This window comes from Poecilia latipinna, unplaced genomic scaffold (genome assembly GCF_001443285.1).
Source record: "Poecilia latipinna isolate Pla-1442-1.1 unplaced genomic scaffold, P_latipinna-1.0 Scaffold508, whole genome shotgun sequence".
Classification (NCBI taxonomy): Eukaryota; Metazoa; Chordata; class Actinopteri; order Cyprinodontiformes; family Poeciliidae; genus Poecilia; species Poecilia latipinna.
Window position 1 is genome coordinate 136,205 of NW_015113124.1, and position 16,202 is coordinate 152,406.

At 42.4% G+C, this 16,202-nt stretch overlaps 1 protein-coding gene across 4 annotated transcripts in view; it reads right to left on the minus strand.

Moving 5' to 3' along the window:
* The window catches only part of ppp1r9a (protein phosphatase 1, regulatory subunit 9A), a 62,428-nt gene that overhangs the window by 44,422 nt on the left and 1,804 nt on the right, over nt 1–16,202 (minus strand). For all 4 annotated transcript variants that reach the window (XM_015040373.1, XM_015040372.1, XM_015040371.1 and 1 more), the window contains exon 2: nt 14,350–15,842. In XM_015040373.1, coding sequence (XP_014895859.1) covers nt 14,350–15,741 — 1,392 coding nt within the window. In that variant the 5' untranslated portion in view covers nt 15,742–15,842. The remainder of the gene's footprint in view (nt 1–14,349; nt 15,843–16,202) is intronic.

The following is a 16,202-nucleotide window of genomic DNA, read 5'->3' on the forward strand; positions in this document are numbered from 1 at the left end:
TTCCACCACTAAAAAATTTACCAAATAATAACCCAGCCAAAAAAAAAAAAAAAAAAAAACGTAGAGGAACATGGTAGGGCGATGGATCCCGCTTGTCCTTCTCCCCCAGTCAGCTGTCACTTCACATCTCATTCTTCTTGCGAGTTGCGCTCCGCAACAAGCAGGAAGGACGAGACGCAGAGGGGGCAAAGCTGTGCACCGGCTGACTCGAACGTGTCACTGACTGCTAATTCTGAAGATCGAAGTAAATGGCTGTGCAAAATTGTTCGAGCAGACACATAAACATGCCAGGCGATGTTTGCATGTCATCGCCCGACGCGTCATTGATCGTGCTCATGACGCGAATCGCAGCCCGTCACCCACACGGACTGCTTCTGTTAAAATTGGTGGCAACCGCCCTGCGGTGCCGTCTCCTTGTAAACAAGGATTTTTTTTACAAAGAGCTAACCAACCGTTCATGACTTCGTGACGTCAGTCATTAAAGAACAATAAGGCATCATGTTGCAGCACAAGCATTGATTAAACCCGAAGGCCACATTTTGACTTGGCTACTTGGGATGTGTGAGGAAGGATGGAGTGCGAGCGCCTGTTCTCTGAAACACTGACAAATAACAGGGCTCGAGGCATTATGATCGCACGTGTCTTTTCTTTAGCAGATCTATGACTAATATTACTACAAAAGCAAACACGCAACAAACTGCAACGTCTAAAAACGGGCCCCTGTTAATGAGACAGTCTAGCTGTGCGTGCAGCCAGTGGGTAGAGTGGCTTGGCGTGCCGCTGCCAGGGTTGGTTTCTATTCCGTCCTCTGTGTGATCCAGAGTGAGCGGCATCCTTGACCTCCCCCTGCCATCAATAATTCAACGGGATCAACAGCCCTGCATTCATAACACTTCCATGCAAGCAAGATGCATGCATGTAAATGAAGTCTCACACGCAGTCACCAGCACAATCCCACACATAACACTAGGCAAAAAGGAGGTATTAAGCGCACCTGAAAACAAGCAGAATGTACTAGGGTTACATACAATCAGAGCTGACATTAGAGTGATTAATTTATTTTTGAAGTATTTGGAAAAGTCAAGAAAACACTTCCTTTTAACAGCTGTCAAGCATGGGTGAGGGCGGCATCATGTGTGGGGTCTTTTTTCATGACCTGTGTTCCTGGTGCACATCCTTGCTGTAAGTAAAACTCCCAGCAAGCAATTTGCACATATTTGCTTCTAACGGAGAGAAGTCACCGTAAATAGGTGTCGCATCAGGTCTCAGTCCTCACCATAACCTTTAAACGAACACAGACACACACGCGGACACGCACACACGCAAGCAGGCTGCTGACAAATGCTAACACCAGCACTTGTACTGTCATAGACATCCAACGCCGCTATAGGCAGTCAGGGCATTCCCTAATGGCCTCCCTAAGTCACTGTGTGCTGTCTGCAAACACATTACCATGTGGATAGCCCACTTGAGAGAGAAGAGGAGGTCATGAAGGAAGATAAGGACAGACGAGGGTGGATCTGTGAGGCAAGGAGAGATGAAGTGGTTTGGGGTGCAGTGATGGAGAAAACGGGGAGAGGGGAAGGACAAAACATTCAGAAAAGGCAAAGTATGAAGAGGAAAAGTGCTGATGACTCAGAAAAGGACGAGATAAATGAAAATGTACGCGCGAGGGAAACAAAGAATTGAAAAGTGGAAAGGGATTCGGACTGCGCCAACAAAGAGGAAGTATTTACCCACGAGACAATGACATCTGATAGCGTAACTAGCAGCACGTCTCTGTCCTGCCGAACGCAGACCAATTTCCTAGAAAGAGCCGACCCAGCACGGTCAGTCGATGCTGTAAAAATTACATCTCCAAAGATCTAAAACAGGATTTAAAACACTTCCCCAAAAAAACAAATCCACTGTCCAGCTGTCTAATAGCCACGACCGTAATTCTAACATCCGGCCTCACAAGAGTGAACAAGTACCTGCTGGTTGTTTTGAGGGACAGGAACTGCTTCGTTTCAAAGGACACACTCTGTCTGACCTTGAGCTGGGCCAATTACCATACCGGTCTAACAGAACCTCATTTACATTTTATTGAAAACAGCCCATCTAGAAACCCATAACAGCCAAGAATTTTTATCTGTAATAATAGTGTTGCACTTAACTCCATTAAAACTGGATCGAAAGCTCAGTAGACAGACAGATACATAAAAGCTACAAAAACACATGTACACTAGAACCACAATGAAATCAAAATACACATATAAACCCATAGTGCACATTCTCAGATATATTCCAGTGAGTAAACACCATTGGTGAGACACCACTGACCAAAGTGTGACATAAAACTGTTTAACTGTGTGTGTATTAATTAATTAAAGTTAATTAATCTAGTAAAAGAGTGCTTTTGGTTTAAAAAAATAAAAAAAATAAGGAAGTAACAGTTTGACTTGGGAGATGCTTCAGTGAGTCGGTACTTAACCTTGGAGGTATGAGGGGATGCTGCTGCCTGCTGCTTTTATTACCACAGGGAGGGGAGGAACGAGAGCCAGTCCAGACATGTAGTTGGCAACTTTTAGTCGGACAGCTGTGAGGCAGACTGTTCAGGTCTGCTGCTCGCTGCTAATGGCTACGCTTAAAAGGAGAAGCATTTTAAGTGTCGATAAATTACATGCGTATATCAGTTAGTATAGGTAGTAAGTATATCAACACCCCAAGTGTAACAACTTAATTTTTTTTTTTTTACATCATGCCCATATTTCAAAACCAAACACGAGGCAGCCCGACTTTACATGTGTTACTGGCCCAAAATCCGATAGGATCACTAAGCACAATTTTACGTGTGTCACTATTTTTGGCAAGCATAATCCAATACATCGAACCTTTTAAACACTGGTATCCGTTATCAACCGAGTGAAATGATGACCACAAACATCTAGACAGCTTCATTTACTTTCAGACACAGCTGAGTGTTCCCTGGGATATACTCGACTGTAATCCAGTTTCTAGTGAAGAGGCTTTAGTCGACTAAGCGCGCCGCTCTACCGCTGAACCGAAAAAGTCTCTCGGAGGGTTTACCACAACACAAAGTCATTTGCATGTTAATGTATTCGTGTGCTCTTGCTGCAATCCTTCAAAGCTTTGGAAGTGACTTTGTATCCAAACACTAACCCGTTTTCACAAGGTAAGTATTTGCGCAGGATAGTTCTATTAGTTCTTGTTCAGCTTGGCTTCTTGAAACAACCCAGAGATTGACATGTAGTCCCTTGCAAAAGTCTTCATGCCACTTTAGCTTTTCCACATTTTGTCACCTTACAGCCACAAACAACACAAAGAACTGATCATTCATTAAGTAGAAGGAACGGCTCGTATTCTTTTAACAATATTTTATATGTAAAAGTCTGAAAAGTGGAATTGCATTGGCGTTAGCCAACTGGGTCAGTAATTTAGGATTGCAGCTGTAAAATGATACGTCTCTAGTGTTGTATATCTAGTGACTTTGTCCATTCAAGCTCATTCAGATTGTTTGGGGAGAACAATAAACGTCAATATTCGTCTCGGCTCAGCTTCTCAATTGAATTTCGGTCTGGACTTGCACTTGACCATTATAACTCTTGAATATGCTGCGATGTAAACCATTCCAGTCTAGTTCCAACTTTCAAAGCACCTAAAGGAGTTCTTGATTGATTCTCCTACGTTTAACTCCATCTTCCCTACCATCCAGTCTGCACAGGATACCTAAAAAGGAATTCCCAATTTCCACTCCACATTAAATCCATGCAAGTTTGGGATAGAATAGTTACATTTAAGTGTGAATACCTTTGCAAGGAGCTGCATGGTCAAGCTACTTTTGCACAGGCCGATCTGACTTCTACGTCAGCAGCTGAAAACATGGTAAACCTCCCGAAACGTCATCACGTTACACTCACTCCGTAGTTGTAATACAGATTAATCCAACACATGTGCTTTTTGGGGGAGTTTGGGGAGAAAACCAATCAGCCTGGGGAAATCCAGGTTTTCACAAAACATGAAAATCTTTAACCAGAAATAAAGGCTCGATCTGAAACTAGACCTGCAACCTTCTGGCTGTGAGGAAACTTCATATGTTTGTGGCTTAAGATGATCATCCTTACAGGGGACAAAGTACATCTTAACGTTTGCTCATTCTTGTGTTTGGTATTTTAATTTATTGTAACTATAATGTGAACTTCCTTTTATATCATTGTATTATTTTGTCATTGTTCTTCATATCTTCATATTCCACAAATAAAACAATACAAATAATATTTTACACTTTGCATCTCATTGCCTCCCATTTCCAATTTGACAAGGTTTACATTATTTTCATACACAACACACGGATCAACGCTCCCAACTCCAAGCCCCCCCCCACCCCCTCGAAAATCCACATGGCGTTTATAGCTGCGAAAAGCTTCAACTGCAAATATGGCAGCTTGGTTCAGCAGTTCCACTTGAACAGACCAGCTCGTTACTGGAGCTGCTGTGGCACAGCAGATGTCTGGAAAGCTGCAATTTTAGCCCGGCATCTCTTTCTGTTCCTTTGTTTGAATACACATGTACAGCACCTAACAACAGTACTCATACAACTTGACATTTTTCACATTACAATGGAAAAATTGCATGTATTTATTTATTTTTTATTTTTTTATGCTTTCAAAGAAATGACAAATACAAATCGGAAAAGCGTGTTTATGTTCTCAGGTCCTGCTGGTCAGTCCTTTGGAGCACCAGCTTTGTTACAACTAGAAATCCTTTTGCGCTTCGCTCCTACTGGCTTTGCACATCAAAGCTGTTGCCAAATCTTCACAGGAAAAACAAAACAAAACAAAAACAGAATTCAGTCAGACTGAAAAGAGAACATCACTTTTTAAGAGTTACAGCTCTCTGTTGGAGTTAGGTCTGCACTTCATGGTTTGATCTAACCCGTTCTACTGCAGCTCTGATTGTAGGCTTAATGTTGTTGTCCTCAGTCTCATATATTTTTTTGTGCAGCCTTTAACAAATTTCTTTGAGGTTCCCTTTAAACAACTTGTGGCAAACTTCAAACATAATTTCTGCTTATTATTTACTTCGCAAGGCTTGTTGCACTGGACTTTATTTAGAGCGTCATAGTAAAAGGGGGCTGAACACAAATTAATTCGGTCCACTACACAATTATGTGTTTACGTGACAAAACGGGAGAAATGCTCTCATGGCAACAGGTCTTCGTGTAAAAATAATAGGACTTCAATGCGCTTCAACTCCAAAACACACAATATTCCCAGTTAGCAAAGCTTCCAACAGCAAAAATGTTGAATGCAGTTGCTCTTCAACAGACCGGCTTCTTTTTTTTTTTTTATCTCAAGGCTTCACAGTCTAGAAGAGATTGATTTTAGTCATGAGGTTCAGGTTTATTGGTGCCTGTGGATATTACTGCAGCTGGCAGGACACTGCAGAGCTTGATTTCGGAGAATAGTCGCTCTACGTCTTTACACACATACAGGAAGCTCAATTCTTGAAGGAGAGCATTTGCATTTATATAAATGTCATTAATAAAAAGGGAATTGTGAACCATGCATGTGTTCTGAGGGAAATGCAGTCTGATTCGAGCTTAAAATGTTGTTCTGATGGTTCAAAGTGCTGAATTTTTCACGTTATTAACTATTTACACATGCTGAATCATGACAGAAGTCGAAGCTTTGCTGATGTGCATCTCCGCTCAGCCGTGAAGTGATGCAGCTGCAGGGTTCCTCCGATGGACGACGATGAGCCGAAGGATAAGGCTGTTCAGCAGAGAGAGAAACGGCAAGAGAAACAAATACGCAAAAGAGATAAGAGATGAGATGGAGAGAAGGTGGACTATGAATTAAAAAATGAAAAAAAAAACAGAGCAGCAGTAAATAAGGGGTAGGCAAAATCCAGAGGGACAGGCAGAGAAACAAAATGACTCATTCGACTCATGAACTGGAGGAGCGGCAGGAGACAGTGAGGCTATTGAAGAGTGAAACGAGCAATAAGAGAGAAAATAAAGAAAATGAAAAGAAGAAAAATAACAGAGAGAGCGGCTCAGGACTGGACGAGGCCAGGAGTAATTTGCTCCAGGGTTGTCTGAGTCCCTGCCTAAGAAGACGCGGCGCGGCGCCCGTTCCCTGCAAATAGCCTCTGATGGTATTAAACTGGGTCTTTGCTGTATTGGTGCCAAGGCTATCGCCTTCCAGACAGTGGGATGCGGCCCGGGGCAACGGGAGGCAGGAAAACCCAAGAGAAATGGTGCTGCAGTAGCACAAGCCCAACAAACGCTCACAGTGGATTAACTACTCCCCCCCCCCCCCCCACACACACACACACACACACACGCACACACGCACGCAAACAGGGTCCGTTCTGGTGCAACAGCTCAGCACATTTGCATTTCATTACCTCTACCTGTGATCACCCACACAAACACACACACGCATACAAGCTTGGGAGCTGACAGGTGCTGAAGAGAGTGTCTGGATTCTGAGGGAAGGAGGCATTTGCTGATGACGGCAATAACAGACAGAGATTGACAGCTATGAAGATGCTCAGATGGGAGGAGGAGAATGTGAGAAAAGAGAGGAACCGAGCGAAACGTCCACTCTGCGCTCCTGCACTGGGACGAATGTGAGAACAGGGGAATTTAGAGTCCCATCAGGGTCAGCTCGTCTGTCATCTTGAGACACATCATTTCTCTATCCTCATCTGAAGATTTTTTTTTGTTGTTGTTTTTTCTTTTTACCATGTCAGATTGATTTTCATTCGGTGCAGAAAGATTATTTATGTAAGTCGATGAACAAAAAAGTGGTGGCGGGAATGGAAAGCCTGTTTACTTTAATTGGTGCTTTTGTGACAGATATTTTTTTTTTCTTAGCTAAAAGCTGATTTCTAGCTATTGCACAATTCGACTGGGTGCCACGATTCCCACTAACAACCAACCTACTAGCCAACGGCAAGCGGCACACATAAACTGTCCTAAATCAAATGGGGAAAATAAAATGTATATGTTGGGATAAGAAACAAAATAACATTTAAATTGCAGCAGCAGAGGACCACTTCTTATTTTTTCTCGCAAGAGTATTCACACACCCCATAAGCTCTATCACGTTTTCTCAAGCTACAACTACAAACGTCTGTGTGTTTATGTGATAACCTCAAGTAGAAGGAAAAAGCATACAAGGCTTTCAAAATTAGTCAGGATTTGACATCTGAAAAGTGTGGCAAGCACTTTTTTTAATCGGGATCTCACGGTGATCTTTACTTTTTTTCCAATCTTCCTTTAATCTGGTGTTGAAAGAGATGTGTGGAGGAAATCTAACAATTCACATTGCCCTAAAAAAAAATAAATAAATGCAGCTCCGGTATGAAACGTGGCAAATGGCATCATCATGCTGTGGGGGATCTTCTTCGTTCAGCAGGGACAGGGAAATTCGGTACAGCCGAAGGAAAGCCGGATTAAACTAAATCGAGGACAATCCTGGATGGAATCGTTTCAGAGGGTTCTGGAGACTTGAGACTGGGTCAGACGTTTCGTACAGTCAAAGCTACATGGGAATGGCTTAGATCTCAGGATAGTCACGGATTAGAATGGAACAGTGAAAGCCCATAAATCTGAGAATTTGCCAAGAATTAAAATCACTCAGTTTGGACTGACTGAGCCGGGGGGTTTTTTGCCAGCAAATGGGAATTTCTTTCCCATTTTAGTAGAAATAGGAAAGACATTTTGGCCTTTTATATGCAAAGTGGCACTGCCTGTTAGAGGCCTGCCCCAAAAAGCTTAACAGCTTTGTCTGATTGGTACTATTCCACAAATATTTGTATGTTTTAGTGCATTCTTTTTATTTTTATTTAATTCTCTTTATATCCAAGGAAAAATTGGTGAATTTTAACAACATTGTCAAATTCCAAATGTGCAAATTATTTTATGTTTGATTCACTGTTATAAATAACAGAAAAGCAGAAGCCTAACGTGCATTTTTTACTTTTTATTTTTACGTTATTCAGCACAGGTAGGACCACTAGGTATTTGGGTAGGTGGGCACTGGAAGATTGGTCATGTCAGAGGCTGCTGCTGTACAACACCTGAGCAGCCACAAAAAGCACAAGGTCCATCTCGTCTTTCCTGGATGATAAAAAATGTATGCACCCGTGGAGGATCGGGTGGCCCCGAAACAAGAAAACAAAAACACAACTGTATTAAAATTAGAGTGAGAAGGATACGAGTACAAACACAGGCATTAATGTCCAAGTCAAAAGTTGTATACATCAGAGAGAGAGAGGGGAAAAAAAAAAAAATGCCTCGGAGTTGAAGCTCTTCCTTTTCTGCATCTGAAAGCAGGATCGTTACAGAAAAGAAAAAGAAAAACAATATCTAATAGATTGTTTTTAATAAATCTTTCATCACCGCTGAGTTTTACTGCTGGATAATAAAATACTTCTCAGCCAAATTTTTTTTTTCAATTTTTCCACACAGGCAACTTTATAACGCCGTAAAAACAGTATTACTTTAAATTAATAGAAAATAACTGAGACATAAGACACCAGTTACTGTAAATGTGCAGGATATTAACATTAAAATGAATTTAGCGAAAGAGTCACAGCAATTATTAAAGCAGACCAATGATCCAATGATGGTGATGATTAATACTAATGAAAACATTCATAACATTAACAACTGCACAGTATTTTCTGCTTCAGTCTTATAGAGTATAGTATTATTATAAATTATTATTATTATTATTATTATTATTATTATTATAAACTAACAAAATAACTTTTTGTGTGAATCTTTACACGTAAAGGTTGTTTCTATTCTATTCATTCTAGTCAGGTCAAAATGGTAAGGATAATTGGTTACTCTAAATTGCCCAGAGATGTGTATTTGTATGTACGGGTGCTTGTTTTGTGTGTGTATGTACTGCCCTGCAATAGACTGGCGACCTATCCAGATTGTACATCGCCTCTCACCCGGAAACTAGTGGAGACAGACCCCAGACCCGGAGGGTAAAACATGCAGACTTGCTAACAGAACTGACTGACAGGTTCTGGCTTATAGGCTCCATAAACACCGCAACCAGTTAAGGGTCCATCGATTTTGTTTCCTCCAGAAGATATTTTAAAAAATATTTCATAGTTTGTATGTAATCCACGTCGTGTGTAATTCCGTGTGTCTGCATCCAGAAACGCAGACTTCGTCCTCAAGTGGAGTAATCCCGTCCACCAGAAAACAAAGTTGGAGGCCAGAGTTGCTGGCCACACCTCATCTAACATGAGTTGGCCTTTACATGACTGTGCTAAGTCACGCTCAAACTAAGGATGCTTTGGAGTCCCACATGACCCACGCACATCAAAATAATAAAATCCGTAGAATGAACTGTTGTGCACAGAGGGAAAAGGAAGAGCAGACACTGGTTCAGCCAGGGGGCTTCTCCGCCACGTCCTGAACCGAAGGCACATGAAAGAGTTTCCAAATCCTCAAGAGAAATAACCGCCTCTTAATGCCTGACAAGTCTGTGGAGTGGGACTGAGTGAATGTGAGCTGGGATTGTGTCTGTTGTTTTGGCATGAGCAACTCTCTTTCATCCTTTACCAAATGCAATCGTTTCAACTTTTTGTGTTTCCCTCATGGCCCTGTTACACCCAAAGAGAAGTGGAAAACACTAGATAGATGGATAAATATGGATAGTCAACAAAACCCTTTTATGCCTCCAATCAATTTGGCAGAACAAACACCCGTCTGCATTCAGGAAACCTTTGCTACGTAGGGGTGACGGTTAAATATCACTTTGATCACCGCTCTGACCTCAGATCCATCCGACTGATGATGCAGCAGCAGAAACTAATGGACATCGTCTCTGTGTGTATGATCATCGAGATCTGAGTGGAGGGAGGGGAGGGGGGCGATTACAGAGCCACTTCAGCAGCCATTTAACTGCTGCTCCACTCATCATATCTATTTAATTCCATTAAGATGCTGCAGTATCGCAACTAATGAAACCACAGTGGCTCTACATGCACAAAACGGTTCTGAAAAAAGTGAAAACAGCTCATGCAGAAAGAGAGAACCCAACGGTTGACTGACACAGCAGAGAGGCGGAGACCCAAGATGTCCGTCTGATTTACAGCAAAAGACAAGAGGCAAGGCGGCAACAAGTGACGGTTGCAGCTTTTATAGGTTGCAGGCACAACCGAAGTCGGGGAAATTCAAACTGGAAGAGATGTGCGTGATAAATTCAGACCGCACATTAGGCTCTCTGCATTGGATAAGCTGAGCACAACGCGCCCTGACAACAAATGTGTGACAGAGGACCAAATCGACTTTAATGCCTGCGCTTTAATCTGTTGGCCACACACTGAACAAGTGAACGGATGTCGGGGATAAACCCTGCAGTTTCAATTAGTATGAGACCCGACTCTTCTCCGTTGGTCGGTGCCGCTTGGTACGGCAGACGACCGCTGCGTCTGCTGGCTCAAAGCGGTCACTTCTTAGTGGGTCAGCGAGGACATTAAAAGCTGCGATTTACGGCCAACGAAGCAGCTCAGCAAGCCTGTATTTACGGAGAATGAGGCCAACTTTGACCCAGATGGTGCAAATAGTCTGATGTTTATCAGATATGGTATTTGTCATGTTCAAAGTGACGTGTCTGTCAAGAGCTCAGAAAATCTGACGTAGAAGCAGCTGGACAGAATTTGACCCAGTGGAGAGTTAAGTCAAAGGAACATCTGCCACAGTAGATGTTGTGGTATTTTATTTTAGGCCAAGTTTGGACGAGAATGCTGTCTGGAAACTATTTTCGGATGTTGTTTGCGGGAAAGGTTCCACATTTAGATGAAACTGCGAAGACACCTTGAATCCACTGTAATTGTCATGCCCAGCCACTGTGTGGCGCTGCGATCTTAGCGTGGTGTCGAAACAAACACAAGCCTTAGCTTTTGACCCTTAGCTTAATAGCCCGTCTTCGTCTTTGACGTACCAAGAGCTCATGTGGCACATATACTTATTTTTTTTTTATCAGAAGATGTGTTAAGCACAGACAGCACAATGCTATTCGCCACTTTTTTTGTTGTTATCTGAATGCAGGTGAGCGTTCTGCATTCGTGTTCCCGAAATGTTATCGGAGACTCCGATAACTGAAGAGGTGTAAACAAACATCTGGACCGCACAAAAAAAAAAAAAAAACGTTGCCGTTGTTCTGTCAGATCAGCATAATTTGTCAGATAGTCATACGCTTAGCTCAGACATGTATATGCTGTCATTACCATATGATTTTATTTAATCATCAACATTGAATCATGACGTAGATCGTCATACACTTTGCTATTAACAGCTGTATGGCATCCTGACTTAGCGGTTAAGTAGGTTAATGAGTTTTACACGGGCGTGTGTTGTAGTTGACTGCAGCGGCAGCCAGACCTGCTTTAAATACACTTTGAAACCACAACAACGCATGTATATTTATCTAATTATCATATTATATGATATAAACAATTTAATGACTTATTTTCGTCATAACTTATTGCGTATGCTGAGACATCACAACTGACGCTCGGACTTCTTAATGCGCATGCGCGGGCATGCGTACTAACTGCATGTATGCTATCCTGACAGCGTATGGCTATCTGATAGAACACCGTTTTTCACTCACTTCTTGAGTGATGCCAGACTCAAGAAGACAAAAAAACCTTTACTCAACATACTACAGAAAATCTTCTTCTTGATAGCAGATAATCTAAGAAATGATAAGCCAAAGTAGGCGTCCTCAAGTGTGATCACCGTCTTCCTGCACCTAACTTAAAACCTGTGTGATTAATCGAGTTTCCAATAATTTAATCATTTTTACAAAAGGAGGAGGAATATGTTGCATAAGTACTAAGACTTGATTAGAATTATGTAACAGAATTTCGAAACCATCTACAGTCTCTACCCACTGGGGTCAAGCTGGACTCGTGCTGGGGGCTGAGAAAATAGCTTTGTGTCCTTCACCATAAAGACGAACAAAAGACAGAACCCCGTTTGTTCCTCATGTGCTGAGAGCAGAGGGGGAGTGTAATGAAGAGGTGGGAGGGGTGCATGTCTAATTGGTTGTGAGTTTGCGTGTGGGGTGGGGGCAGCAACCCTATTGAATATTCAATATGATGAATGAGCGTCAGGGCTTTTCATAGAAAACAGAAGCCTTGAAACGCAAGACCACAACAACAAACTGGGGCAACAAGAGCTGTAGTATTCAGATTCACTGTGTTAATGCGCCTACAAAAGGCACAGTCTGAGTGTTTTTCTAACATCGTGAAAAAAAATGGAGCCGATAACAAAAACCGAAGAGGAACGTGAAACCAAACAGGCATTTCACATTAGGTGAAAAGCATCGCAATTTGCAACTCAGCATTTTGATAGAGGTTTGAGCTGCTATAAACATTAGACACTTGCTGTAATGTGCAAGTGTTGGGAAGTGAGAGTGAAAACCATAGAGAAATCGAAAGAGCTGTCTGAGGCCTCCGGAAGCAGCTTCTGAGCCTGGAAAATGATCTAAAAAGGTCTCGAATGAATCTGATATTAATCATTACACTGCACAAAAAAAATAGTCTACGTGTGGAAGACGCTCAAAACAACTTGTTCACCCTGAAAGCAGACTGTAAGACGCTAAATGTAGCATCAAAAAAATCCTAAAATGTCATCCCATTGTCAACAAGAGGTGCATACCTGTGCTATCAGAAAGAGACTGCTAACATTTAACTTTCATGGATGGAGAAACTTTTACTCTCCAAGAAAAATGTGAAGGCAGGACTTTAGCCCGAGGGGACAAAAGGCAAAGATAAGGACTTCTCTAAAGTCAGATAGATGAATAAAATAAACATCTCACAGCTGAAAGTGACAAACCTTCCTTAGATTGATAACAAAGAAAGGTTGTTGGCTACAGTAAGTGTCTCACAAGAGTTGTTTTTTTTTTACCAAAGGGGGTATGCTAGCTATGAGGGTACACCCCCAAACTAGTTAGTAGACACATTTTTGTAAACTTTTATGAAAAATAAGTAAAACAATGGGGATGTTTGGTTTTTGCGTGCAATGAAAGTTCCATTAACCTTAGGTAAATCAAAAAGATAAATATGGGAACTTCTCTTTTAGAAAAACCAAATATTTAATGAGGCATTCTAACTGTCTTAATTTGTGTACATGCATTTTTATAATACAGATACATGTATTTAAGATAGTTTTATAAGCGATGTACAAACATATTCAACATTATTTTATTTATAAAACAGCAAAAGGTAAGTACTGATCAACATAGATTCCAAACCTTCTGTTTTTCTCTGTGTGTTGGGTCTTAACCACAAAGAGAAGAAAAACAGGGCAAAATGACACACTTTGCAGAGAAAGCTCAGGGTAATTACTTAGCCAACGTGAAGGTTTTGCCTCAGCATAACTGGGCTAATTGTTCTGCTTCAATACTATGTGTTAAAAGGGCTTGGTGACAACCACCCGGGTCATTTGCTACAGCTCCACTTACAATAACCTACATTTCTCAAGATTCTGCTTCACATCACAAGCAGCAGTATCTCACCCCATTGCCAAGCGCCGGCTGAAAGTCTCAGGCAGAGAAACTAGATTTCACAGGCAGACCGCACAACCAAAAATAGAGAAGAAAAGGGCACGTTGTTTGCTTCTACGAATGTTAAGCTGAGTATTTGGAGGACAAATGCGGGCAAATATTTTTGCATAATCTTCCAAATCCATCTCTTCAAAGACTTGCTGCAGCATGTGAAGCTGAGGGTTAAATACATTAATGAAATAAAGTAAAAGACAGATGGAACAAACAACACTGCCTTGTAATCACCACCTCTCCAAAACCGGTGTAAACCTCTACCCAATCCTTGCATTAAGTCACCCCAATATGCAGGAAAAAAAGTTCACATGGACTCTCCCTGGGTGATGGAAACAATATCATGATGAATTTGCCATTTGAATAAATGAAACAAAACACTGCAGGAGAAAACACAAACACAGTGTCTTGTGTTATAATTGCGTGGGCGTTGAACCAGCATGACTAACACATGCACAGATGTGCTCATAAACACGTCGAAGTCCCCGAGAGCAACGTTTCATCTGCCACCGTATTAGCACGGAAGATATTAAACTATACAAAAAATGTAAAAAGGAATAAAATGAAGAACTTGCGATAATTCACTGTGGCTTAGGTTTCACCCCGAAATAGTAGATTATTAAAAGAAACTCTGTATATTGTTGTTTTAGTCTACTGTTTGCTTTTCTACTGTTTAGTCTACTGTTTGTGGATGTAACTGAGCTCAGTGCATTAGCACAACATTTTTAAACTACATCCAGCTTACTGTGATGGGAGACGTGCTGAAGCGAATCTTCCTCTTTGGTGGGACGTCCTCTTTGTTTTCTTCCGGCAGACCAGGGATCTCCGTCACGTCGGAGCCTGGGTCGTAGACAATATCCTCGTCATCACCATACAGGTCATCGTCGGGATCGGTGCAGCTTTCCCCCCAACCCTGGTAACAGGCGTCCCCATCTGCATTAAAAATCACCCTCTCGTTTCCTGTATATTCCTCCTCCGGTTCTTCAATTTGGTTCTTGGGTGGTTCAGGGGAGGTTTCCTGCTTCAAAGCATCCACGTCGTCTTTGCTTTCTCCAGTTTGCAGGGTTGTGGTGGGCAGTGGCTCATGAGTAACATCTTCAAAATTTTTATTGGTAATCACAGTACTACGTGTAGATTTTGAGGCTTTGGTGACTTCTTGGTCCTCGATAAGTGTCAGTGACTCTGAGGGTTTTTCTTCTTCTTCGCAAGAGCCATTAACCTGGCTTCCATTGGTGGTGGCATTGTACAAATTTTGCCTGTCTCTTCTAGAAGCTTCCCCAGTTTTGTCCTGGATCTCTTTATCTTGTGAACTCTCTTTTTTGGCTTCAGAAGTATCTGCTCCAGGACTGGGGCTCAGGAAGTCCTCAGTAGATGAAGACGCAGGAAACTTGTCCCCGATTTTGTTCTGGTAGTTTCCGCGGACTGGAGATTGTCGTGACTCATCCTCGCTGAGATCTCCTCCTTGGCGATAGGATCCATCAGGTGAGTAGAGGGCTCGCCTACTGACTCCTCTATAGGAGCCCCCTTGATTGTGTTGGTCAGCATTTTCAAAAACAGCACTGAGCTGACTAACGGTTGGCGACGATGCCTCGGTTCTGGAGCACAGAGAGTCCAGAGAGTCTGTGCTGCCTCTGTTGGACCTCGCTCCTCTCCAGTCATCAAGGTGTTCATGAGAGCCCCTCTTGTCGCGTCCGTAGGGAAAGACCGGCGATTGGGATTGGTCACGTGACTGTTGTTCGAATAATTTCCTTGTTTCGGAAAACTTTGCACCTGCACCCCCAATCCTCTCAGCAGACGAAGAATGTTGAAGTTTGATGACTGATCCATCAGTTTTGTTGATGAAGTTGGTGGGCTTCACTGGTTTTTGCGGCGAGGATTCGTCCCGACCCCTGGCTTTACTGGTTGTATTTTCTGAGCCCATCTGCATGAACATGTCCTTAATGCGACTGACGTGAGCGCCATACTGGCGACCCCTCGGTTGTTTCACCCGCTCGAGGTCTTTGGGCTTCGAGTCCCCGTCAATCCGAGGCTGGTCAAAGGCCCTCTTGAGTGCCTGAAACTCAGCCCGATAGGCATTACGGTGGGGGGAGGCACTGCGGAGGCTGGTCCTCTCCCCCGAAGCCTCCGTCTTCAGCATGATGATGTCTTTGGGTTTAGAGGCAATGTCAGCATTGCTGTGACCTCATTAGAGTCCAGAGTCTAGTCGGGCCTACTCCAGTGCTTTAAGCCTAGTCACACCTGCAGAGAAGAAAAGAGATGTAAGTAGACTGAATTTATATTCTGATCTCAACAACAGTCAACCCAGAACGTCTTTATTCTACCCCCACAGTGTTTTCTCAGAGATAAACACACATCAGTAGAAGCACCAGAGGCAGCTTTGGGATGAAGAGTCCTGCCTGAGGATGTTGAATGAAACAGCAGGTACTGTATCTTTCTGTGTACTGCCCAACTCACTCTTCCTCCTGACGCTTCAGGATGTACCTCCAGAACCATAAACAATCATACCTAGCTAACTTTTAACTTTAATAATTATAGATAAAAAGCTAGAAAATATAATTTGTGTTATCAATTACACATTTACATACTCTTCCAAAGCCA